Genomic DNA, 23,319 nt, shown 5'->3' with positions numbered 1-23,319 from the left:
ACTACGCTGAGAAGACAATTCAACTTGGCAGAGTTTACAGATGACTTTGGTTCTGTGGACTCCGCCGTCTGGAAGAACTTTAACATGAAAATGGCCGAGTAAAAGTTCCGTACCCTTCTCCATGTTTGGTGGATCCGCCGATTACTTTCTTTTCCTGTTCCGCAGCAGACAGCAACAGACTTTTACAAAATAAAAGCCTGTGAGCAACAGAATTTCCCAATAATAAAAGAAATAATAAAACCTGCGCGATAAAATATTTATCGGCATAAAATAATTAACAAGTTAACGCAATAGTTAACTTGCCAGCCCTATTAAAAAGCCAGCTGTAGCTATTAACTCCCACACAACAGGCTCAATTTTAATTTTTTCTTAATTCTTAGCATTTAACTTTAACTAAGGCGAGTTTCTTACGTTTAAATGTTGCTCAGGTGTGTCTGACATCATCAATCTAGCGCTGTCTGGCTTCGCTAAATGTTTAAATAAAGCTTTGAGAGGGAAAAAAAAGGGGGCGGGGAAAAAAGAGAAAAAAAACAGCCGTTTGTTGGCGCATGCGCGTCTCAGATAAAGCGGTTCCTTTGGCTCTCAGTTAAGCAGTTGCTGGTTTCTAGCCGAACGGACCCTGCTTTTTTAAATATTAAAACCCCTTTTCACTCGTGTTTTGTGGGAGGCGGAACGCGGCTGCGGTCCAGGACCCGGATGTAACCGACGGTTGAGCCCCGGTCAGACCGCGGAGTGCTTCGCCGGACTTCCAGGTGACCGCCGCCGAACTTTAAAACGGGACAAAAACTCTGCTTTTTTCTTTTCAAACATTCTGGGTCAGATTCCCGGTGGGATGCTTATTGGTAGCTGTCGCTTTTAGTGAGCTGTCCCCACTGCCGAGCACACCTTCAGCGGCAGTCCTGAGGGTGTGCTCAGGTGGTTATCAGCGGCTGGAGGCGGGCCAGGACAGCTCCGGGGTCCGGCTCATACTTTACTTCCTTCGGAGCCTCCGGAGGGAAATTAGCTTAAAGCATCTGAGCAACACGTTATTTCCTTAACTCTTTTCCCTTTTTTATACTCTGGACTTTAACAAAACATAAACACAAGCTGGCAGCTGTTGACCCAGTAACACTTGAAACCAGGGGCGATTTTAGGATCTGGTCTTTAGGGGGCCCCAGGCCCCAGTGCTCACAGAGGCACATTATTTCTCACTAATTGAGGCAAACTAGTAGCCTGGCTGACGCGTCCACATCTCCATGAGATGGTGGTCTGGGAACTAGGTGTGCATTTTCTCGTATTTGAGGCGTGGTTTACGAATGCCTAGAGCCGTTTATTGGGCGCTACGAATGCCTATCAAATGGCGTCTGGTTCTTCCCATGCTGCTTTGCGCGTGATTCATAGCCAATTGTATCACTTATACCAGATGACGTATGTAGAGCGACAGAAATTCGACGAGGAAGAAGGCAATGAAATCTTTCAACGCCAAACGTTGCTCTTTTTTTAAAAGTAAACTTGCGTTCTAAGCTACTTAAAACACTTTCTAAAGCTGCATCGAACTAGGGATGTCGAAATTTAAAAAAAGTCTTGACCGACCACTGAGCCTCATTAGTCGATTAAAGTCGGTCACCGAAAATTCTATAAGTGCCATTTATGATATTTGTGTCCTGTCGCGCGTCTTTCTCTGCCGCGTGGAACAAGTTATGCCCCCATTTTAGAATGGTTAGGCTCCCACCACACAATCAATGTTAGTTCGTGCCCTTGGTATTAAACATTTTCCCCAATCATTGACCACTAGCTCTAGGCGTACTTGTGGAGGAATAAGGGTTTTGGGTAGAAAAATAATTGCTGTGCCTGCGCAGACACGCACAGCCACACATTACGCGCAACGGCGCCCTTCCAGTCACTGTACTTTTTAAACACGAATCAAACGCGGCACCGAACTCGGCCTGTTAAAAGCCCCCGTTACAAAGTCACAAACAGAGAACGGTGCATTTGGCGGTGTTACAGGAAAGTAGGTAAGCCAATGAATTCGTTAAAAAAAAAAAAACTTACCGAATGCCAACAGCCTCTGTGGCGTAGCTAGATGCTGCACAAAATCCTTTGCAATAAGTTCCTGTCGTCTTGCTATTTAAGTACAGATGAATATATCACAACAAGTAGGCTAAGTTAGTCTTGTGTCTTTTGGCATTACAGTGTTACAATTATCATTATGTCGTAGTCCACACGCAGCCACATTGGCTTTATTTAGGTTAATAGTGGCGATTTTATTTATTTCTTTTTTTTAATTATTTTATTTTTATTTTTTTTAACTGCGCAGACAGGACCCGTCATGTACGGCGTACAAGTTGCAACCGGTGTAAGAGAGGACCTCTGAGGAGGGCGCTACGTGAGCTCTGCTGCGGTTGTTCTTCCATCGTGGGATGGCTCATGCACACATAACATTTCTAAAGATATAGTGAGGGTTTTTTATTTATTTATTTATTTATTTTTAAACCGACGGCAGAAAAATTGTAACCGGACGACGTTGATTCGGTCAACCATCGGTCATACGGTCATCGGTTAACATCCCTACATCGAACGGTAACGTTGTGTCCGCTGCCCTGTTGGATTAACACTCTACAAGCTTCGGTGTCGCGCATAGACGTCGTCATCGTCTTGCTGCCCCCCCCCCCCTGTTCTGTGATTGGTTCCCTAACTCAGGCAAAAATATGGGCGGTGGTTTCCAGGCTGACTTTGCAGTGGGAATGAAATCGCGCGCAAAGCAGCATGGGAATTCCCAGGCTAGCGAACTAGTACATTTGTAAATTTTGGAGCCGTGTTAGTTTTGCTTTGAGTAGTGTTTTCCCCTACAACATTCAATTTTGAATGTCTTTCAAAAGACTGTGGCTTGACAGGGATAACAGAGAGCCTGAGACAAATATTGAAGAATACTCAACATTTATTTTGGGAGTAAAGAGTTAAAACAAAAACAAATGCTAGAAAATAAATAAAATGGTCACTAAAATAATGCATCCTTGAGCAAAACAAAATGTGTTTTTGCATAATATATTTTATAAATGTGCTGAGCCAGGGGGTGCCGAGCTATCTCACGGTGGTGCCTTGGCACCAGTAAAAATACCCTAGCCTCGCCCCTGCTTGAAACAGAACCAGGACACTTTTCAGAGCTCAAATTAAATGTTTTCTCAGCTTCTTTGGGTGGCTTCCATCGACTGCTCAGTGTTTTCACTAAATTAGGCTCAAATTGACCTAAAATGATCAAAAGATTCATTGAGTTTAGCTCTTTCTGTTTTTTTTTTCTCTCATTATTATTGTGGAAAACAAACAGTAAATTTAAATATTTTAACAAGAAAGCGAAAATGTAGTATCCAATTTATATCAAAAATAGAATAGAATAGAAGTACTTTATTCATCCCAGCTGGGAAATTACTTTGCGGTTGCAGCATACAGACAAGGTTATAAATAAGATTAAATAGAATATAAAAATGCTAAAAAATGTAAAAATGCCATAAAATATAAATGCAACTTAAAAGCAGTACTAGGAGAGATTCAGTCCGGATTGTATATAAATATGTAGATATCAGTGGCGGCTCCTCCATAGCGGCGATTTGTGCGACGCACTACCAAACACGGAGTTGTTTTTTTTTTTAAATCTAGTTGCTAAGGTGGGACTGATCTGCTGTAGGTAAACTGGTTGTATATGTCATTGTCCAATCAGATTAAGGTCGCGCCTGGTGTTGCTACGACCATTTTGTGCGATTTCTGTCAGGGTCGAATTTGCACCAGGAAGCTCCCATTGACATGAATGGGACCTCGTTTTTTTTCAAAAATCCTGCTCCCAATGCATTCTCTATGAGAGTTTATGTGCTCGCACAAACGACGCACAACGTGCTTTCGTCATATGTCTGCTGCGCGGGACCATGAACTTTCTACTTGTTATTGTAACATTGTGGTTTTCAATAAATTAAAAATTCTACGAAGAAGATGGCGAGTGTCGAGTGCAACAACACGTTAGTGTTTCTGACAGAAGTTCCCTTTAGTCGTCGTACTGATGCGGAGAAGGAAGTTTGGAAGAATTTTTCAGGATTTTCGAGCTCGCCTTGCGAGGCAAAGATGAAACCCAGGGCTCCACCAACCCTGCTATTTTTCCAGGTAGTATTTGATGTAGCTAAATAACTTACCCTTTTGTGCTCAGTCATTGACTTGTAATGATTTAAATCTTTTATATAATGTTGACAATGATAGCAGAATGTATAATGACACATTCATTGTTAATGGTGCAGTATTATATTTAAAAAAAGAGAGAAATCTCACATAAGTAAGCTGCACTTAACCATGTTTGACAACTGGTTATACTTTTCTAAGTCATATTTTCCAAAACTTCAATAAACACTTGACTTGGATTTATATGCTGTCATTTTAATTACATTCTTTAGAATGAAAATTGAATGAATCTTATCATTAAGAGCTTATGTGTTTACTTATTTCATAGAATCCTGGAACAATATGAGGAAAATAAATAAATAATGGTTAAGGTGTAATATTAACTGATTGGCAAATTATGCCAAAATTAACAAAAAATTATTTAAAATTATTACAATAAATTATGCTACCTAGACAAATATACCTCAGTCCTATGGACTTTTATGGTACTTATGGACATAACGGGGGAAATTGCAGTCACTTTGGTTATTTGGCAGACCAAATAACCCCTCGACTCTGCGTTGTGTTTATTTAAGGAAGACAAGGAGTTTCTGGACGATTGGACATTTTATTTCCTGTGTGGGGACATAACAGGTTTGCATCAGTGCAATCGGTTCAGCTTCGCTCAGCACACTCTGATGCAGCTTTCACAGACTGGAAATTGCACTACCTAAAAAAAATGTCAGGAGCCGCCACTGGTAGATATGTATATGTTCGGTCTTTCCAAACATTTTTCTGGGATATTTGTCACACAGTGAGTGGTTGGCTCAAATGTTTGGCTTAAATTTGTGAGGATTGTGGTAAAGAGGAAACGATTTATGGCAGATTTTTGTGTGGGAAACTTCCCTTTTTTACGTCATAAGTACGGAGGAATCTGTGAGCGAACATTGGAGAAGTAGGGTACCTCAACATTGGGATGTTCCTGCCAACCAGCTCACAATGTCCGGTGTGATGGAATAAACTTGGAGCCTGTTTGCTCAGCGGGTCGCTGGAGAAAACTGTCAGTTTCTCTCTCTGGAAACCTTCAAACTGCAGCCTTCATCGTGCTCGGCTTTGTCCCTGACCTCTTGTGCTCTGATTAGCTGTAGCTTCACACTCACCTTGCTGATTTCCTCACAGATAGGAGCACATTAGATGCTCCATCATGGACAGGAATGTCCCCCGAAGGCTCATGAATCCCATCCCCTGCTTTGTGACCTCTGATATTTGCCTTGAAGGTGGAAAATTGGCATAAAATCGTGTTTCTCTGAGACTCTGCTGAACTACTTTTTAGATGTTTCTGTTGGCTTACATGTTGCAACAATAATATCATGTAAAAAATAATAGGGCTGGGCAACAATTAAACTGTTTAATCTAATTAATCACATGATTTCCCTGATTAATCACGATTAATCGCATTTGTACGCAGAATCCCAAAATGAATCCAAAAGTAGTGTATAGCTTTTAGCATTTAGCTTTATTTTAAATGTGCTGCCATATGAATGAAAGTGCCATAACATTTGTTGTGCAAACACACTTTTAACATCAGCATCTTTCTGTAGTTTTTATGTAGAAGCCTCGCTCCACTGTCTGTTTCCTTGAATGACTTGCTGCTATCAGTTGTGTGTTTTGCCTTTAAGTGATATTTTAGACTGGAACTACTACGCTGAGAAGACAATTCAACTTGGCAGTGTTTACAGATGACTTTGGTTCTGTCGACTCCGCCGTCTGGAAGAACTTTAAAATGAAAATGGCCGAGTAAAAGTTCCGTACCCTTCTCCATGTTTGGTGGATCCGCCGATTACTTTCTTTTCCTGTTCCGCAGCAGACAGCAGCAGACTTTTACAATAATAAAATAAATAATAGTGCTGCGTGTCATTCCCCCTCTCTCTGCCCCCTGCTTCCTGTCTCTCTGAACTTTCCTATCCATTAAAGGCACAAAAGCCCCTCCTCCAATTATTATTTTTTTTAAATAAAAAAACCCCCCAAACATTTGAAAAATAAATAAAAACTGCGTTAATGCGCAATAAAATATTTATCGCCGTTAAATAATTGAAGAGTTAACGCGATGGTAACGAGTTAACTCGCCCAGAATGCAAAGATTCAGTATATTGCTGTAATGAACTCCTCTTTCTGTCTCCCAGGAGATGGCTTCTGTGGTCGACATGGATACAGCCGGAGAAGCCGGAGACATCCCGAACCAGCAGGTAACACACATGGAGCTGTTGTTTTTATCTGTTTGATAAGCTCAGAATGCACAGATGCCTTCAGGCCTCTGGATGTTTCTGATGGGCTGTGACCAGGGCTGCAGAAAACAAAAGTATTCCTTCCAGTTCTTCAGTAGTTGGACATGATCATTCTCTGCTGGCGTCCTTCTCAGCTACCAAGCCTCCTGATCACCATTAAAATGCTAACGTGAAATGTTCAGTTTTCGGCGGTTTAAGTAGGGTTAACTCTACTTAAACCCTACTGCTAACCCTCAATAAACACCATTTATTGAGGCGAGCCAATAACGGTCCCTCCAGGACTTTCAGGATGTGGGAAGTGAGAGGAGCTGGTCTGTAGTCACTGAGGGCAGATGGATGAGATTTCTTAGGTACAGGATGTGTCTCACAGCACTGAAACTTTCTCCTGACTCAGGCTAAGGTTGAAGAGGTGCTGTAGAATCGCACATAGCTGTTCTGAACAGGCCTTTAGGACCCTGGGGCTGACACCACCTGGACCTTCACCTGACTACTGAAAACCAACAGGCTGGAGGGGGAGGCAGAGGAGGTTTCAGTCAGTGGGGTCACATGGCTCTGAAAGGATCGGATTATTGGCTAAATTACAATCAGACTGAGTTATTAAGTGCATGTAGACACCTTAATCTGACTAAGAATCGGATTGGATGGGATTCAGACCCCGAGATAACTGGGTTGAAAGTCACTCTAAACCTGCTTGTAGACGCTGAAGCACGTGGTGAATCAGACTTTGCGTTCTGCGCATGCTCCAGATGTTTTCCCGGGGTCGTGACCCGGAAGTCAAAGGAGACGATATTCCTGTTGTTGTCGCCGTCAGAAAGAAACAAACAACGCGATGGAGAATGCTCCGTTGGGCATCGAGTTTGTGCAACAAGCAGCTCATCACAGAGCAAATGTAGAGGGACGTAGCTTCATCTGGCTCTGCGTTCTCCATCTTTCTCCAATGCCTGAGTTTGTTGTTGTTGTTGGTGGTGAAGAGGTCAACAGGAAGTGGCTCTGTTAGCAACAGCTGGAATGGGTACAGCGCCACCTATCATACCGGGGTATGACACGCTTTGTGCCTCTGATCCCATTCATTCACCGCCACATATCCAAGGAGAATTACCCTTTATCAGCTCATTCTGATTGTAATTTAGCCAATAATCCGATCCTTTCAGGGCCATGTGACCCCACGGAGTGTCTCTTAGCATCCTGCACGGTCAACACCAGAGAGAGGCCAGGGGGCGCTGTAGCTACTCTTAGAAATGTCATAGCACCTCCTCAGCATCTCCAACAAACTTCAGGCATTTACTGTTATTATTAAGGATAATTACCCTTGCTCAAATAAGGAGCATAACCCAACTATTGCTATAATCGACCTGACCACATCTATCACGTTGTTCTGCTGGAGCTTTCTTTCCAGCTTTTTCTGTACACCTCCTCGCTTTCTGTTATCTTCTTTTTCGACTGTTTTTGAACAGTCCTCAATAACTCCTCATCTTCCACCCTCTTTTCCTGATGTCTGTTGGCTCATATTGTGTTAAAGCTGGGTACAAAGGTGTTGGAGTGTGGTATATGCTGCTTCAGCCAATTTCCAGGGATTTAGTGTCTTAATTTGAGGCTTTAGTTGGCATTTGGATAGCTCTATTAGAGTCTGAGTATCTCAGAGAGTTGTGATCATCAGAAACTGGTCCTTCACCGCCTTACAGGTTAGTTACTGACTCAACGCTCTTGGTAAGCTGTGAATAAGTTAAATAAAATAAACAATAAACTGACCTCTCCTTGTTTTAATGCATATTCTCATGTTTGACCCACAGTTAGGTGCTAATTTAGATGTACCGTAAATTATTCAGTGCATGTATTTTATTTTCAGGGTCTTTACTTTAGATTCTCAAAGAGTATAAGAAAAACAAAGAGTTCAGTTTCCAACACAAATTTAATGAAAATGACTCAAAAAAAGACACTGGAAATGATCAGATTTCAATGCAGTTGACTTTATTCAGGAAAAACAGGAATGAACTCAAGTCCTTTATGGTGAAAAAGACTGGTTTAATTTCTGTTAAAGCTTAGCCTTAAAAAGTTTAGCCTTCAAAAATGGGCTACACCCATTCTCTCTTTGCTATTGGTTTGACCTTCAGCCATTATCCTGCCCACTGAATTCCTGAATTCTTTCTAACTGACGTAATGGTTTCAAGGTTTCTTTCATTATTATTTATACTCGACAATCAGTTTAATGTAATACACTCACATAATCTCTGTTAGTTATTTGAATCCAGTGTTTTACTTAATTATGGTAATAAAGTAAATTGTACTTTGGTTTTCATCCACAGTGGATAAACTCTGAGGCTAATGTTCCAGCAGAGTTAGCTAAAGACTGTGGATAAACTCTATCTGAGGCTAATGTTCCAGCAGAGTTAGCTAAAGACTGTGGATAAACTCTATCTGAGGCTAATGTTCCAGCAGAGTTAGCTAAAGACTGTGGATGAACTCTATCTGAGGCTAATGTTCCAGCAGAGTTAGCTAAAGACTGTGGATAAACTCTATCTGAGGCTAATGTTCCAGCAGAGTTAGCTAAAGACTGTGGATGTGTAGCAGCCACTTTTCACTTTTACTTTGTTAGCTGAAGCTTTCTAGCTGAGCGGTTCCGTTCTGTAACTCATCAGCCTGCAGCTGTGTGGATAAGGTGTGTTTCCAACACAGCACCGGCCCTCTCCTCACTCTCGGTGTGCTAACGTTACATTATCGGCATGATTCTGATAAAGATGTAGGTCTCCCAGTACAACTGTTTAATGAGGTTAATATATTCAAAGTGTTTAAAGGCAGTAATTAATGGTACACATGCATTACTACGAGTTACGCTGTGAGCATCTCCAGCTTGGTCCATCACTAATGATGAGGAAGCATTGTTTGCTAGCATATGCTGCTAGCTTACAGCTACACTGCAAAAACTATTTCCCTCTGGGATCAACAGAGGAACTATCTGTATCCGTATATAGAGCTGGAGGGTTGTTGGTCTGACTGCAGGAACAGCTTCATCATGTCTGTGTTTCTGCATTAAATCACACAGCAGGTGTCCAGGTGTTGATGGCAGCTAACGTCCGTAAACACAGCGTAGCTCTCCTCATCAGGGACAGCGTGTCCTCAGCCAACAGACAGAAACTAACCCGTCACCAGCGTCCTGTTGAAGCCTTGGTGGTTGAACCTCTCCATTCGCTCCCTGCCTCAAACTGATAAAACTTCGTTTCAGAGAAACTCACTTTATCTTTGGAAACTTTCAGAGTCAGAGACGAGCCGCTGTAGCCAACAGAAGATAACCAGCGGGTGGGAAAATGCTGCTCAAGCAACTTCCACGGAAAAGAACTTCAAAGCTATCCCAGAGGGCTGCCCGCTGAGCATCATTTACATCTGAATGCTCCATCCCTGTTCAAAAGAATTAAAGCACTTAAAAGGTTCAACTTACCAAGTCCTGGTCGTTATTTTGACTCCTTTTTGGGACTACAGAACCCGTCCAGTAGCTGCCACCAGAGGAAAAACCTGTTTATTAACAACACGATGAGATGGCTCCACACTGTTCTCTAGAAGCTGTACCAGTCCACAAACCTTCTGAGATAATAAATTTTGTTCAGACTTGTCTGAGAGGGAGCTGTGGCCGTCTTACGGGTGGAAAAATCAACAAATCTGGTTTGTTTTTGACCACAAGTTGTTGCTGTTGGTGTCAGAGGCTCCACCTGAGACCTCACGGCTGGTAAATGCGAGTTTATGTGCAGAAAAAGGGAGTTGTGCCCACTCCTGCAGCCGTGAGCGCTAGGGATGGGAATCCAGAACCGGTTCTTGTTGAGAACCGGTTCCCAGTGTTTCAATTCCTTGGAATCGTTTGGCGATTTTTGCAAACGATCCCCTTATCGATTCCAGTGGACGAGAATGACGTCACCACGCAGCGTTGCGTGGCGAGTCCAGCGCAGCCAGCAGCCAACAGTAAACATGGCGCCCAAGCGGTACAAACGCTCGAAACTTTGGTTACACATCCCTAAAAAAGACGACAACAGGGCAACTTGTAAAGTGAATATTTCACCAAAGGGAGGAAATACTACCAACATGCAATAACTATGAATGAATGTCGCGTTTTCGATCTGCTCCGGACTAACGTTGGTGAATCTGAACCCGGCAACGTTAGCAACGTTAGCATGTCCGCGGCTAACACTGCAGGTAACTAACTAACAAACACTGTCTATCATGTTAGCACCATTTGCCTCATTGTAAAAGCTGCTGTTAGTAACGGTTAAGGTTAAATGAATGCCTCCTCAGGCATTACATTTAGATGAAATCATGAGAGACAGAGCCTGACTGGCTCAGAGCCAGAGGCTGGTGGTGCTACCCCCAGTTCACCTCTACCTCCAGCTTCTCCTTTCACCAGAGCAGGAAGAGTTAAATTACCCAGGCCAGGATAGACCAATGTGGACCTCACCGTTGTTGGGTTTGTGAGGTCATGACTCGTGTTACTTCTAAACTAAACAAAGTTGATGCTGATTGACCGGTTTGTTGTCCTTTTTCTCCAAATGAGAATCGATAAGGGAACCGACAAAGAACCGAATCGTTAAGCAGAATCGGAAATGGAATTGGAATCGTAAAAATATTTTCAATTCCCATCCCTAGTGCGCGCAGCATCTTTATTTCAGATGAATGCTTTGTGTTCCCACGAACGCTGATTGGAGTCGGAGCCGATAAATATCCAGACTTCAGCAGTCGTTTAACGGGACTGAATGCTGAACAAAGTCCAGATGGAATCAGCCCAGAAAATTGCAGTTGTTTCATCGAAATGAAATTGATAAAATAACGGTCATTTTACCTCCAACTATTGTGTAGAATTTGTTTAATGATGTGATCTGTGTGCGTTTCTCTGCTCTGACGTGCTTCCTTCTGTTCGTCTCCTCAGTGCAGCAACTGTGACGGCCTCTCAGCCAGATGTTGGTGTCTGGACTGTAATGAAGCTCTGTGTGACGAGTGTGTGTCGGCTCATCGCAGAGTCACGCTGACCAGATCCCACAGGCTCCTCAACCAGCTCCCAGAAGGTCAGATTACAGCCCAACAGGCAGACTTGGTGGTCCTTTAGTTAAATGTTTTAATAAACTTTAAGACTGTTTACTGTGGGGAACTTTTAGACTGTTCTGGTCTGAAACCAGAACAGGTAAACATGCACCTGAGCTTGTGTAAACGGGGACAGAAGAGTTTTAGATCATTAATGGAGCTGATTTATTATGTTCTGCTTGTTTGGTTGTTGCTGTTCGACTTGTTTCAGGACATTAACTTCTGTGTTTTCTGTCCTCAGAGCACAGCTGGATTTCTCCCACCAAGTTCTGCAGACTCCATCCCTTTGAGCCCCTCCAACTCTTCTGTTTCACCTGTCGGCAGCTCACCTGCAGAGACTGCCAGCTGGTGGCCCACATGAACCACAGGTGTGACACGGATCTTTTCACCATGAAGTTACGGTCTCCCAGTAAACTCTCCCGGTTTGTTTTGTTGGAGCGTGACATTTTGAAGACGTCTCCTGTGTTCAGGTTCCAGTTTTCCAACGAAGCGTTGGAGAGTCTGAGGAAGGAGCTGGACGCCTGCATTCAGCCACTCAGAGCTCAGATGGATGCATCAAGGAAGAGTCTGCAGGACATGGACAAGAGGTACGTCGCCAAGTCTCTGTCAGAGACAGAGGCTGTGTTCCAAACCGCGTACTTCTCCTACGACTCCTACTACTCATGCTAACTTTTTGAGCTAGTAAGCGAGTTTTAGTAAGCGAGACGTTCTCGGATGCATACTAGATTCGCCTAAATGTTGGGTATGCATCATGAGGTTACTACTCATACTCAAACTCCACCATCCGGGGGGCGGAGCTCCAGCATCTGGGGGGAGGAGCTCCACCGTCCCGGGGGAGGAGCTCCATCGTCCGGGGGGAGGAGCTCCATCGTCCGGGGGGAGGAGCTCCACCGTCCGGGAGGAGGAGCTCCATCATCCAGGGGGAGGAGCTCCACCGTCCCGGGTGAGGAGCTCCATCGTCCGGGGGGAGGAGGAGCTCCACCGTCCGGGAGGAGGAGCTCCAACATCCGGGGGGAGGAGCTCCAACATCCGGGGGGAGGAGCTCCAACATCCGGGAGGAGGAGCTCCATCATCCGGGGGGAGGAGCTCCATCATCCGGGGGGAGGAGCTCCATCGTCCGGGGGGAGGAGCTCCAACATCCGGGAGGAGGAGCTCCAAGCTGCAGAGGGGGGCTGGGTTTACCTGCTGGACCTGTTGGTTCTGAGACCTCAGATGAGAGATGGATGGATGTGATGAAAAACTGCTTCAGCTCCATAATTGATTCCAGCTCTTAGTTTTTACCTGCCGTCTCTCACCTGAACTTCAGAACGCAGCAGAAACATCCCCAGAACTCCTCCAGGTGAAATAATCTGTGACCTCGTCTCTGTTCCAGGCTGAGCGTTTTGGTTTCCTGTCAGATGTCGGTGACCACGGGACTCAAGAAATATTTCAGCCTTTTGGTTCTCCGTCTGAAAGGGAAGATAGAACATATGATGAACGAGATTCAGGTACTCCACGCCACCTTTATTTTACTCCATGTTTTTGTGTTGGTGGGACAGAAACGTGCTTAAACCAGAGCTTTGTTTGGAAGCCTTTTTACCGAACAGCTTTAATGGAAACACAGCAGGAGACTCTGAGATAGAATAAAGGGAAATGGACGCTTTATGTTACAGCTGTTGAGCGTCGCTTCTCTTTGTGAACAGAAGGTGTGCGAGCTGGAGCGTGAGAGGCTCAATATGAGGAAGCTGAAAGTGAAGCAGCTGCAGCAGAGCTACATCTCAGCCTCTGAAAACGCAGAAAAGGCCCGAAACACCACAGAGCTGCTGGCTCTGGTGGCCAACATATCGCAGGTAAGACACCCCCCCTCCCCAACCTGTCAGGTGGCACACATCCAAGTCTATTAAAGGGACACTTTGTAGTTTCTTCCCCCATCTAGTGGTGCAATTTTATTTTGCAAAGTCGAATGAATTTGCTCTCTAGCGCCTCGCGTTTTCAAATGCGCGTTGCAACTTGTTGAACTACGGCAGGCGGTATGTGTCAAGATTCTCTTTTTGGCTTTTTTGGCCACGAGGATCCCTTCTCCTGTGGCGTGGCATAACTATGGTCTTCCATTGCGAACAAAAGTGCAGGCCGTTCAGGCTGGATTATACCAGAGAATGTGTAATGGCGTAGACTGGCCCTGTTTATACCTGCGTGCAAACGTGACGTCAAAATGACGTCATTTCCGCTTGCAGGCCTGGCGTTGGGGAAAACGCGATTCGAAGTGCTTTATGTCCCTCTCGGCACTTTGTCGTTTTTCATAGACCGGAAGGACATGGCGGCCTCCATAGAGCTTACCCGCTCCATGTAGATACAGACAAGTTATTCTTCACTCAGGAGGATAAGTGAGCTTTTTTACAGAGATAATTTTACACCAATGAGGACTAATTTATGAATGAATATGTTGATTTGAGCTACCTTCAGCACGGTGTTGCTTCCAAAGTGTTGTAGTACCGTGTGAAAGAAGCAGTCAGACCTTTTGTTCTCCTTTCCCAGATTTCATCTCAGGTGAAGGAGCTCAGCGAGCAGGACACGTCCCCCCCTGAAACCATGTCTGATCTGATGGTCATCATCAACAAGCAGTCTGTGCAAAACATCGTAAACTTTGGTGAGCTGAGGTTTTAACTCCTGTGTTTCCGTTGTGTTCGGGTTTAAGCAGAAGCTCAGTGCATCATCAGCACTTCTTATAAAGAGAAAACCTGAGCCTGAGGATTTCAGAGTTTGGGGACAGGCCAGTCCAGCACCCGCACCCTCCTCTTCCTCAGCCGTGCCTTTGGAACGTGTGCAGAATGTGCTTATCTACGGTCTGCTTAAACAATGCACGGACGTCCCTGGAAAAGATGTAAATGTACTTTATTTCTACAGCCCTTTATAGACCATCCTTACGATGTACCAAAGTGCTTTACAGCAGGTCATAAATAAAGAGAAGAATAAATAAAAACAATAAAAGAACAGTGAAAGCAATAAAATACAACAAAATCGAATAAAATAAGATAAAAGTATCATCATGCTACTGGGTATTAAAGCCATCCTAAATAAGCAGGTTTTTAGCCCAGATGTGAAGAGGCCCAGGTCAGAAATAAGACGCAGCTGGACGGGGGGCTTATTCCAGAGCCTGGGGGCAGCTTTGGGAAAAGGCTCGCTCACCCCAGGGTTTGTATTCTGACCTGGGCACTTCCAACAGAAACTGATCTGTTGGCCTCAGAGCTCTACCAGGACTGTTAAAAGCTCAGATAAATACGACGGGGCGAGGCCGTTAAGAGCTTTAAAAACCAACATTAAAAGTTTAAAATCAGTTCTGTACAGGACAGGAAGCCGATGGAAGGAGTTAAGAACAGGAGTGATGTGCACACGTCTGTTGGTGTTGGTTAAAGACGGGCAGCAGCGTTCTGCACCGGCTGAAGGACGGCTGAGAGAAGACTGGGAGACGCCCACATAAAGAGCATTAAACAGTCTGACCTTGAACTTATCAGGGCACGGATGGCTTTCTCAAGGTCATGACCACTTAAAAACATTTTAACTTTGGCCAGGAGACGCAGCTGGAAAAAACTAGTCCTGACGACATTCATTTGGTTGTCCGACCTCAGATCAAAGGTCAAAGGTCACTCCCAGATTTTTGACGGTTGAACTGAGCTTTGAAGACGAAGGTGCCAAAGACAGCCGTCACAGTGTCCCCGAACACAATGAATTCAGTTTTATCATGTAAGGCGAGACACGGCGGGCAAAAACAGTGATTTTTCATGCAGTGGTCAATTTTTAGATTTTGGGCCAGTCTACTCCTTCAATATGTTATTTCAACCTGCTATAAAAAAAACGTTGAAAACATAAATTAAAATGTTAATTTCATCACATTTTGTTTACTCGCGGCAGTACGTTTCGCCCAAATTTACCAAAATGAATTCCCCTATTAAATCTTTAAATGCTGTTTTCTCAAAATCAGTTTTTTGTATTTTCCCAGTATCAATATCTCAGCCTATGGAGCACCTACTAACACCAAACTATCCAGTTATACACTTAGCAGTATTCCGAAGATATTTACAGAAGACTTTGTTGATAAATCATTCCTGGCCTAAATTATGTGACATTATAATAAAAAAATATGGCGAAAATTTATATTTTTTAAGCTATGGACAGTATATTTTGATTTCCTAGGAAATGAAAGCAGATATCCTGAAATCTCTCTGTAATTTTCTTTTTTTGCACCTGGCTTTATCATGTGTTCAGATCTATCTTCCGGAAATATATGCAAATGTGCGCATATTGAATGAGATAATGCATAATTTGCATAATTAAACATACAAATTTCTAAAACTTGTAATAAATTTTTTTTCATACTTGTATAAGTAATCAACTGAGGAAGTATCATGGTGATATCTATTATTCTAAAATATTACCCTATTCACCTGTGGTGTATCGCCTTAAATGAAGAAAATTTTGGGCCAACCGCTGCTTAAAATCAGCAATACAATTAAACAAAAAACATTGTGCACTGTTACTATTTGGCTTCAATGGTAGATAAATGTGTAAATCGTCTGCATAAGGGTGGAGAGAAAAGGTTGTGCCTGGCTATAACTGACCCAAGTGGTAGCATGTACAATGAGAAGAGGATAGGGCCAAGAATAGATCCTTGAGGGACTCCACAGGAGAGAGGAGCACTGGAAGAGGAAAGGTCACCGACCATAACGGAGAAGGTTCTACTGGACAAGTAAGATGTGGTCCTGAAGGCAGCACATGTTGCTGTAAAACCTCAGTGAGCTTTTCTGCATCAATGCTGCCGTCACAGAAGTGGAAATGAGCTTTGCTCATTGGGGCCCTGATCCAAGCCCATCCCACCCCAGAGCCTGGCTGCAGGGACTGGGTGCTGACTGCAGGCTGGATGCTGCTTTGGCTCTTTGCTCCATTTCTTCCAACAAAGATCTGGAACACTGACGGCTCTGACCACAGCACACGTTTCCACCGTGTGACGCTCCATCCCAGACGCCTCCGAGCCCAGACGCCTCCGAGCCCAGACGCCTCCGAGCCCAGACGCCTCCGAGCCCAGAGAAGTGGACGCTCCGTCCCGGACGCTCCGTCCCGGACGCCTCCGAGCCCAGACGCCTCCGAGCCCAGAGAAGTGGACGCTCCGTCCCGGACGCCTCCGAGCCCAGAGAAGTGGACGCTCCGTCCCGGACGCCTCCGAGCCCAGAGAAGTGGACGCTCCGTCCCGGACGCCTCCGAGCCCAGAGAAGTGGACGCTCCGTCCCAGACGAGCCCAGAGAAGTGGACGCTCCGTCCCAGACGAGCCCAGAGAAGCGGACGCTCCGTCCCAGACGCTTCCGAGCCCAGAGAAGTGGACGCTCCGTCCCAGACGAGCCCAGAGAAGCGGACGCTCCGTCCCAGACGCTTCCGAGCCCAGAGAAGTGGACGCTCCGTCCCAGACGAGCCCAGAGAAGTGGACGCTCCGTCCCAGACGCCTCCGAGCCCAGAGAAGTGGACGCCGCCTCTGGGTCAGACTAACGTCAGACTAACGTCAGGCTAACGTCAGGCTAACGTCAGGCTAACGTCAGGCTAACATCAGGCTAACGTCAGGCTTCTTCTCTGCACAGTACAGGCTGTGTGGAACTCTGGATCGTGGACAAAGGTTTCCCACAGTAATCCCTGGTCCGTGTGCTTCTATCAGCTGCTGATGAACGAGGGTTCTTGATGCAGCGCCGTCTGAGGGGTCAGAGTTCACGGGGGTCCAGCTTAGGCTCGCTCCCTGAAACTCCTCCAGATTCCCTGAATGCTTTAAATCCCTTCCAGTCTTTCTCTGAGGAACATTGTTTTGAACACTTTTGTGGACAAACTGGAGATCCTCTGAGACTCTGCCGGTCATGGAAGCTGCTGTAGGACTGAATTAAGGCGACACTCAGCGGTTTGTTTAAGACGAATCATGACATTTCATGTTGTTCAAACTGTCCGCGATGAAATAAAAGTAAATGATTCCCTTAGTTTATATTTTTGATCTGATTTTCGGTTGTTGTTCTGCTTCATAGTTTTTTCCGGATAATTCACCTGAACTAAAGATTTATCCATCTTTTCATACTATCTTGATCTAGTATACACATTTAGACCTTAAATATATGTATATGTGTGTGTACATATAGATATACGCATTTATTTATTCACATATTTTTCATTTATCTCTTTACCACCATGATTCTTACACAAGCAATGATATTTTGTTTTGTGGTTAAAAACGTCTTTTTTAAAATTTATTATTATTTATTTATTAATTTTATTTTAATAATTATTATTGCTATTATTATCGTTGCTTTTTTTCTTGTTGTTCACCGTTTGTAAATTAACAAAATGTGCAACAAACATATGTTTAAAAAAAAAGAAAAAAAAAAGAGGGAAATTACCTAAATCTCATGTAAAACGAGCACATCATGAGCCCCAGTCTCAGACTTTAATGTGTCACAAACGAGCAGAGATTAGGATTATCTTCCACTGGAATGAAAGGTCGGATCATCAGAACCAGGCGTCCATGAAGGATTTTATAACATTTCTGCTGACGTTTTTCTTTCCTGTTTCCAGGTAAACTTAGAATTTCCTGGATCCCCTTCTCCGTGCCGCAGAAGGAAGCAGAAACCGCCGCTTCAGACTCCGCCCCCGTGGTCCCTACCCCCCCCACCACCACCACCGTTCAGACGACCACTAACGGCGTACCTCCTGCAGCTGCCTCCACCTCCTCCACTTCCTCCTCCAGCTCCTCCCCTCATGAAGAACCCGTCTCTAACCTCCAAACTGGGACCAGTAACAACGCTGCTCCACCTGTTTCCAGCTCCCCGCCTCCCCCCTACGCTTCACATTCATCCTCCACCTCCTCCACCTCGAGGCCTCCCACCAGCACCGGGACCACCAGAGTCGGGGCCTCGGCTCCTCCAGTCGCCCGTAGTCCCAAAGTTTCTCCCTGCAGTCTGCTGTATGCGCTACTTTCTTCCAGCTCTTCCATAAACGATCCTCCCACCTCCACCCGTCAGCCACCCTCCAGCAGCTCCTCCTCCTCCTCATCAGTTGCTCCTCCTGCACCACCCGGTGAGCCCCCCTCCGCCGCGACCACCGCAGGTTCCGACTCGGCCATTAAAATCAACGTTCTCACCAAGTCGCAGGTGGTGGATTCCAGTCTGCTCCCCAGCTGGAAGATGAGAAAGAAGAAAGCCTCGGAGGCCTCCACCTCCGTCAGCTCCACCTCCGTCAGCTCCACCTCCGTCAGCTCCACCTCCGTCCGCCCCCAGTCCGTCTCCTCTTCCACAAACTCCACCTCCTCACCTGCCGTCCTATCCTCGTCCATCTTGTCTTCTTCTTCTTCTTCTTCTTCTATCCGCCCCCTCGTCAGCTGTCCTGCTCCCACGTGTTGGCTCCTCCCTCGAGCTGCTCCCCCTGCTGGTCAGAGTGTGGCTGTGCGGCCTCTGAGGGCCAGCCCGTTATCTCTGCTTCTGAACCAGCCAGTCGCTCCCAGTCGTTCCCAGTCTTCCGTCCTGCTGCTGTCCGACCCTCGGACGATGCGCCAGGCCTCCAACTCCAGCCTCCGGCTGCTCTCAGCTGCGCCTCAGCGCTGCGATTTGGTCTTTTTCAGCGTTCCCAAAGGTCAGAAAAACGGCGAACGCACGTATTTTGGTCCAGTCTCTATCAATCTTCAAGCGCTCCCTGGGACTTCAGGAGGAGACTGTGCAGCTCCGACAAACCAACAAATTCTGACCTACAAAAGTCACGCTCTGCCGCCTTCTTCTTCCTGCCCGGACGACCAGCCCAGACATCCACAGACGGATGGGCAGCTTAGAGGGGAAGAACTGGGCCCCGCTCTGTCTGACGGAACGCAATCTGCAGGGAAATGGTTTCCACCAACCTCCACCTGCTCCGAGGACTCTCTGGGGAAGCCGCTGTCCTCTGCAGCATCGGACGAGGAACCGGCCCCGGAGGACGGCCAACCGGCCCCGGCGTCCGAGGACGAGGAACCGGCCCCGGCGTCCGAGGACGAGGAACCGGCCCCGGCGTCCGAGGACGGCCGACCTTTGTGGCTCGCCGAGGAGCCCGGCCGGCCCGGGACTCTGCAGCGGGACCTCGTTCTGCTCCGCTCTGAGCCCAGAGTGTCTCTGTTCAAACTGCCCATTTCCCTGGCCGGTCGTGGAGGCCCACTTCCTCGTTTTCGCTTGACCTTCGGAGACCAGAAAGACGAGGTTTACCTGGAGGAGATAGCGGGGGACTCTCAGGTTGGACCACTTGATTATTATTCCAGATGCATTTTTACCAGGGCTGGGAAACGATTAAAATGTTTAATGTAATTAATCACATGATTTCCCTGATTAATCACGATTAATCGCATTTGTACGCAGAATCCAAAAATGAATCCAAAAGTAGCGTATAGCTTTTAGCATTTAGCTTTATTCTAAATGTGCTGCCATATGAATGAAAGTGCCATAACATTTGTTGTGCACTTTTAACATCAGCATCTTTCTGTAGTTTTTATGTAGAAGCCTCGCTCCACTGTCTGTTTCCTTGAATGACTTGCTGCTATCAGTTGTGTGTTTTGCCTTTAAGTGATATTTTAGACTGGAACTACGACGCTGAGAAGACAATTCAACTTGGCAGAGTTTACAGATGACTTTGGTTCTGTCGACTCCGCCGTCTGGAAGAACTTTAACATGAAAATGGCCGAGTAAAAGTTCCGTACCCTTCTCCATGTTTGGTGGATCCGCCGATTACTTTCTTTTCCTGTTCCACAGCAGACAGCAACAGACTTTTACAAAATAAAAGCCTGTGAGCAGCAGACTTTTACAAAATAAAAGCCTATGAGCAACAGACTTTTACAAAATAAAAGCCTATGAGCAGCAGACTTTTACAAAATAAAAGCCTATGAGCAACAGACTTTTACAAAATAAAAACCTGAAAAAAATGTTTAAAAATAAAACCTGCGTTAATGCGCGATAAAATATTTATCGGCGTTAAATAATTAACGAGTTAACTCGCCCAGCCCTAGTTTTACAAAGCAGGTTAATTAGATCGGCCCGCGTAGCTCTGAACAGTCCGAGTGAGACGTTTGCTGCTTTGCTGTGTTGCAGTCCATCGGCGACATGTTGGATGACATCACTGGCGACTCGGCCGACGACTCCGACGACAGTTCGGACGTCACCACAGACTTCACAATGCCTCTGTCCTCCCCGATGTCCCTGGAGCTGCTGTCCTGCTCTGCTTGTGGATCGCCCGACTCGTCCAAGATCTGCTCCGCCTGCGGTCGAGGATACCACCGGGACTGCCACGTTCCCCCGGTTGGACCCGACATTTGGTAAGGATGGAGTTTCCAGACCGAAGCAGCCGACAAAGCTTCTGAGGAAATCTGCCGCCGCAGCCACTGCATCCTGTAGCCGTGAGCTCGATTCCCCCTGAGTTAGCCCTTAGTTAGCTCGACTTCCCCTGAGTTAGCCCGATTTCTCCTGAGTTAGCCCGATTTCCCCTGAGTTAGCTCGATTTCCCCCTGAGTTAGCCCTGAGTTTGCTCAACTTCCTCTGAGTTAGCCCGATTTCCCCTGAGTTAGCTTGACTTCCCCTGAGTTAGCCCTGAGTTTGCTCAACTTCCCCTGAGTTAGCCCGATTTCTCCTGAGTTAGCTCGATTTCCCCCTGAGTTAGCTCGATTTCCCCCTGAGTTAGCCCTGAGTTTGCTCAACTTCCTCTGAGTTAGCCCGATTTCCCCTGAGTTAGCTTGACTTCCCCTGAGTTAGCCCTGAGTTTGCTCAACTTCCCCTGAGTTAGCCCGATTTCCCCTGAGTTAGCCCGATTTTCCCCTGAGTTAGCCCTGAGTTAGCTCGACTTCCCCTGAGTTAGCCCGATTTCCCCTGAGTTAGCCCGATTTTCCCCTGAGTTAGCCCGATTTTCCCCTGAGTTAGCCCGATTTTCCCCTGAGTTAGCCCGATTTTCCCCTGAGTTAGCCCGATTTTCCCCTGAGTTAGCCCTGAGTTAGCTCAACTTCCCCTGAGTTAGCCCGATTTCCCCTGAGTTAGCCCGATTTTCCCCTGAGTTAGCCCTGAGTTAGCTCGACTTCCCCTGAGTTAGCCCGATTTCCCCTGAGTTTGCTCGATTTCCCCTGAGTTATCCCTGAGTTAGCTCGACTTCCCCTGAGTTAGCCCTGAGTTAGCTCGACTTCCCCTGAGTTAGCTCGACTTCCCCTGAGTTAGCCCTGAGTTAGCTCGACTTCCCCTGAGTTAGCCCTGAGTTAGCTCGACTTCCCCTGAGTTAGCCCTGAGTTAGCTCGACTTCCCCTGAGTTAGCCCTGAGTTAGCTCGACTTCCCCTGAGTTAGCCCTGAGTTAGCTCGACTTCCCCTGAGTTAGCTCGACTTCCCCTGAGTTAGCCCTGAGTTAGCCCGATTTCCCCTGAGTTAGCTCGACTTCCCCTGAGTTAGCCCTGAGTTAGCCCGACTTCCCCTGAGTTAGCCCTGAGTTAGCCCGATTTCCCCTGAGTTAGCCCGATTTCCCCTGAGTTTGCTCGACTTCCCTGAGTTAGCCCTGAGTTAGCTTGACTTCCCCTGAGTTAGCCCTGAGTTAGCCCGATTTTCCCTGAGTTAGCTCGACTTCCCCTGAGTTAGCCCTGAGTTAGCTCGACTTCCCCTGAGTTAGCCCTGAGTTAGCTCGACTTCCCCTGAGTTAGCCCGATTTTCCCTGAGTTAGGTCGACTTCCCCTGAGTTAGCCCGATTTTCCCTGAGTTTGCTCGACTTCCCCTGAGTTAGCCCTGAGTTAGCTCGACTTCCCCTGAGTTAGCCCGATTTTCCCTGAGTTAGGTCGACTTCCCCTGAGTTAGCCCGATTTTCCCTGAGTTAGCCCTGAGTTAGCTCGACTTCCCCTGAGTTAGCCCTGAGTTAGCTCAACTTCCCCTGAGTTAGCCCTGAGTTAGCTCGACTTCCCCTGAGTTAGCTCGACTTCCCCTGAGTTAGCCCTGAGTTAGCCCGATTTCCCCTGAGTTAGCTCGACTTCCCCTGAGTTAGCCCTGAGTTAGCCCGACTTCCCCTGAGTTAGCCCTGAGTTAGCCCGATTTCCCCTGAGTTAGCCCGATTTCCCCTGAGTTTGCTCGACTTCCCTGAGTTAGCCCTGAGTTAGCTTGACTTCCCCTGAGTTAGCCCTGAGTTAGCCCGATTTTCCCTGAGTTAGCTCGACTTCCCCTGAGTTAGCCCTGAGTTAGCTCGACTTCCCCTGAGTTAGCCCTGAGTTAGCTCGACTTCCCCTGAGTTAGCCCGATTTTCCCTGAGTTAGGTCGACTTCCCCTGAGTTAGCCCGATTTTCCCTGAGTTTGCTCGACTTCCCCTGAGTTAGCCCTGAGTTAGCTCGACTTCCCCTGAGTTAGCCCGATTTTCCCTGAGTTAGGTCGACTTCCCCTGAGTTAGCCCGATTTTCCCTGAGTTAGCCCGATTTTCCCTGAGTTAGCTCGACTTCCCCTGAGCATCTGTATTTTTTTATAACCATGTTTAAAAAAAATTTGATTCTATTTTTTTTTAATTATCTTTCCTGCAATTTTCTGAGGCCCCCCTGGCGCCCCCTGGTGGCCCCCAGTTTGAAAACCACTGATCTAAGCCTCACGGGAGTCTGTCAACCCAAAGAGTCAAAATCCATCGACGTAGCGCCCCCTGGTGTCTGTTAAACGCCATTAAAAGCTCCAGCAGGCGTTAAATTGGAAAAGTAACGCCAACAGGTGTCTGTTAAACAGTCTATTAAATGAGTTTAAATAAGTTTGAATGTCACAAACGGAGGCAAAACGTGCGCTTAACCCGAGAAAAGTCACATGTCTCATGACATCAATACCTGCTTTTGTGGGTTTTTGTGTTATTTCA

The 23,319-nt window shown here is 46.2% G+C and overlaps 1 protein-coding gene across 3 annotated transcripts in view; it reads left to right on the top strand.

Moving 5' to 3' along the window:
- The first annotated feature begins 565 nt into the window (after positions 1–565).
- Positions 566–23,319, top strand: part of trim33l (tripartite motif containing 33, like) — a 30,232-nt gene continuing 7,478 nt past the window's right edge. The window contains exons 1-10 of one of the 3 annotated variants that reach the window (XM_075466368.1): positions 566–752; positions 6,303–6,365; positions 11,311–11,446; positions 11,704–11,830; positions 11,933–12,049; positions 12,835–12,949; positions 13,148–13,291; positions 13,977–14,088; positions 18,039–19,714; positions 20,564–20,787. In XM_075466368.1, coding sequence (XP_075322483.1) covers positions 6,306–6,365; positions 11,311–11,446; positions 11,704–11,830; positions 11,933–12,049; positions 12,835–12,949; positions 13,148–13,291; positions 13,977–14,088; positions 18,039–19,714; positions 20,564–20,787 — 2,711 coding nt within the window. In that variant the 5' untranslated portion in view covers positions 566–752; positions 6,303–6,305. Of the gene's footprint in view, positions 753–6,302; positions 6,366–11,310; positions 11,447–11,703; positions 11,831–11,915; positions 12,050–12,834; positions 12,950–13,144; positions 13,292–13,976; positions 14,089–18,038; positions 19,715–20,563; positions 20,788–23,319 lie in introns of those variants that run through there. The other 2 variants (XM_075466367.1, XM_075466369.1) reach the window with 2 other exon arrangements.

Source organism: Odontesthes bonariensis, chromosome 5, assembly GCF_027942865.1.
Source record: "Odontesthes bonariensis isolate fOdoBon6 chromosome 5, fOdoBon6.hap1, whole genome shotgun sequence".
In the NCBI taxonomy this organism is placed as follows: Eukaryota; Metazoa; Chordata; class Actinopteri; order Atheriniformes; family Atherinopsidae; genus Odontesthes; species Odontesthes bonariensis.
The sequence above is the reverse complement of the archived record's forward strand: the minus strand, read 5'-3'. Positions and strand labels throughout refer to the sequence as shown.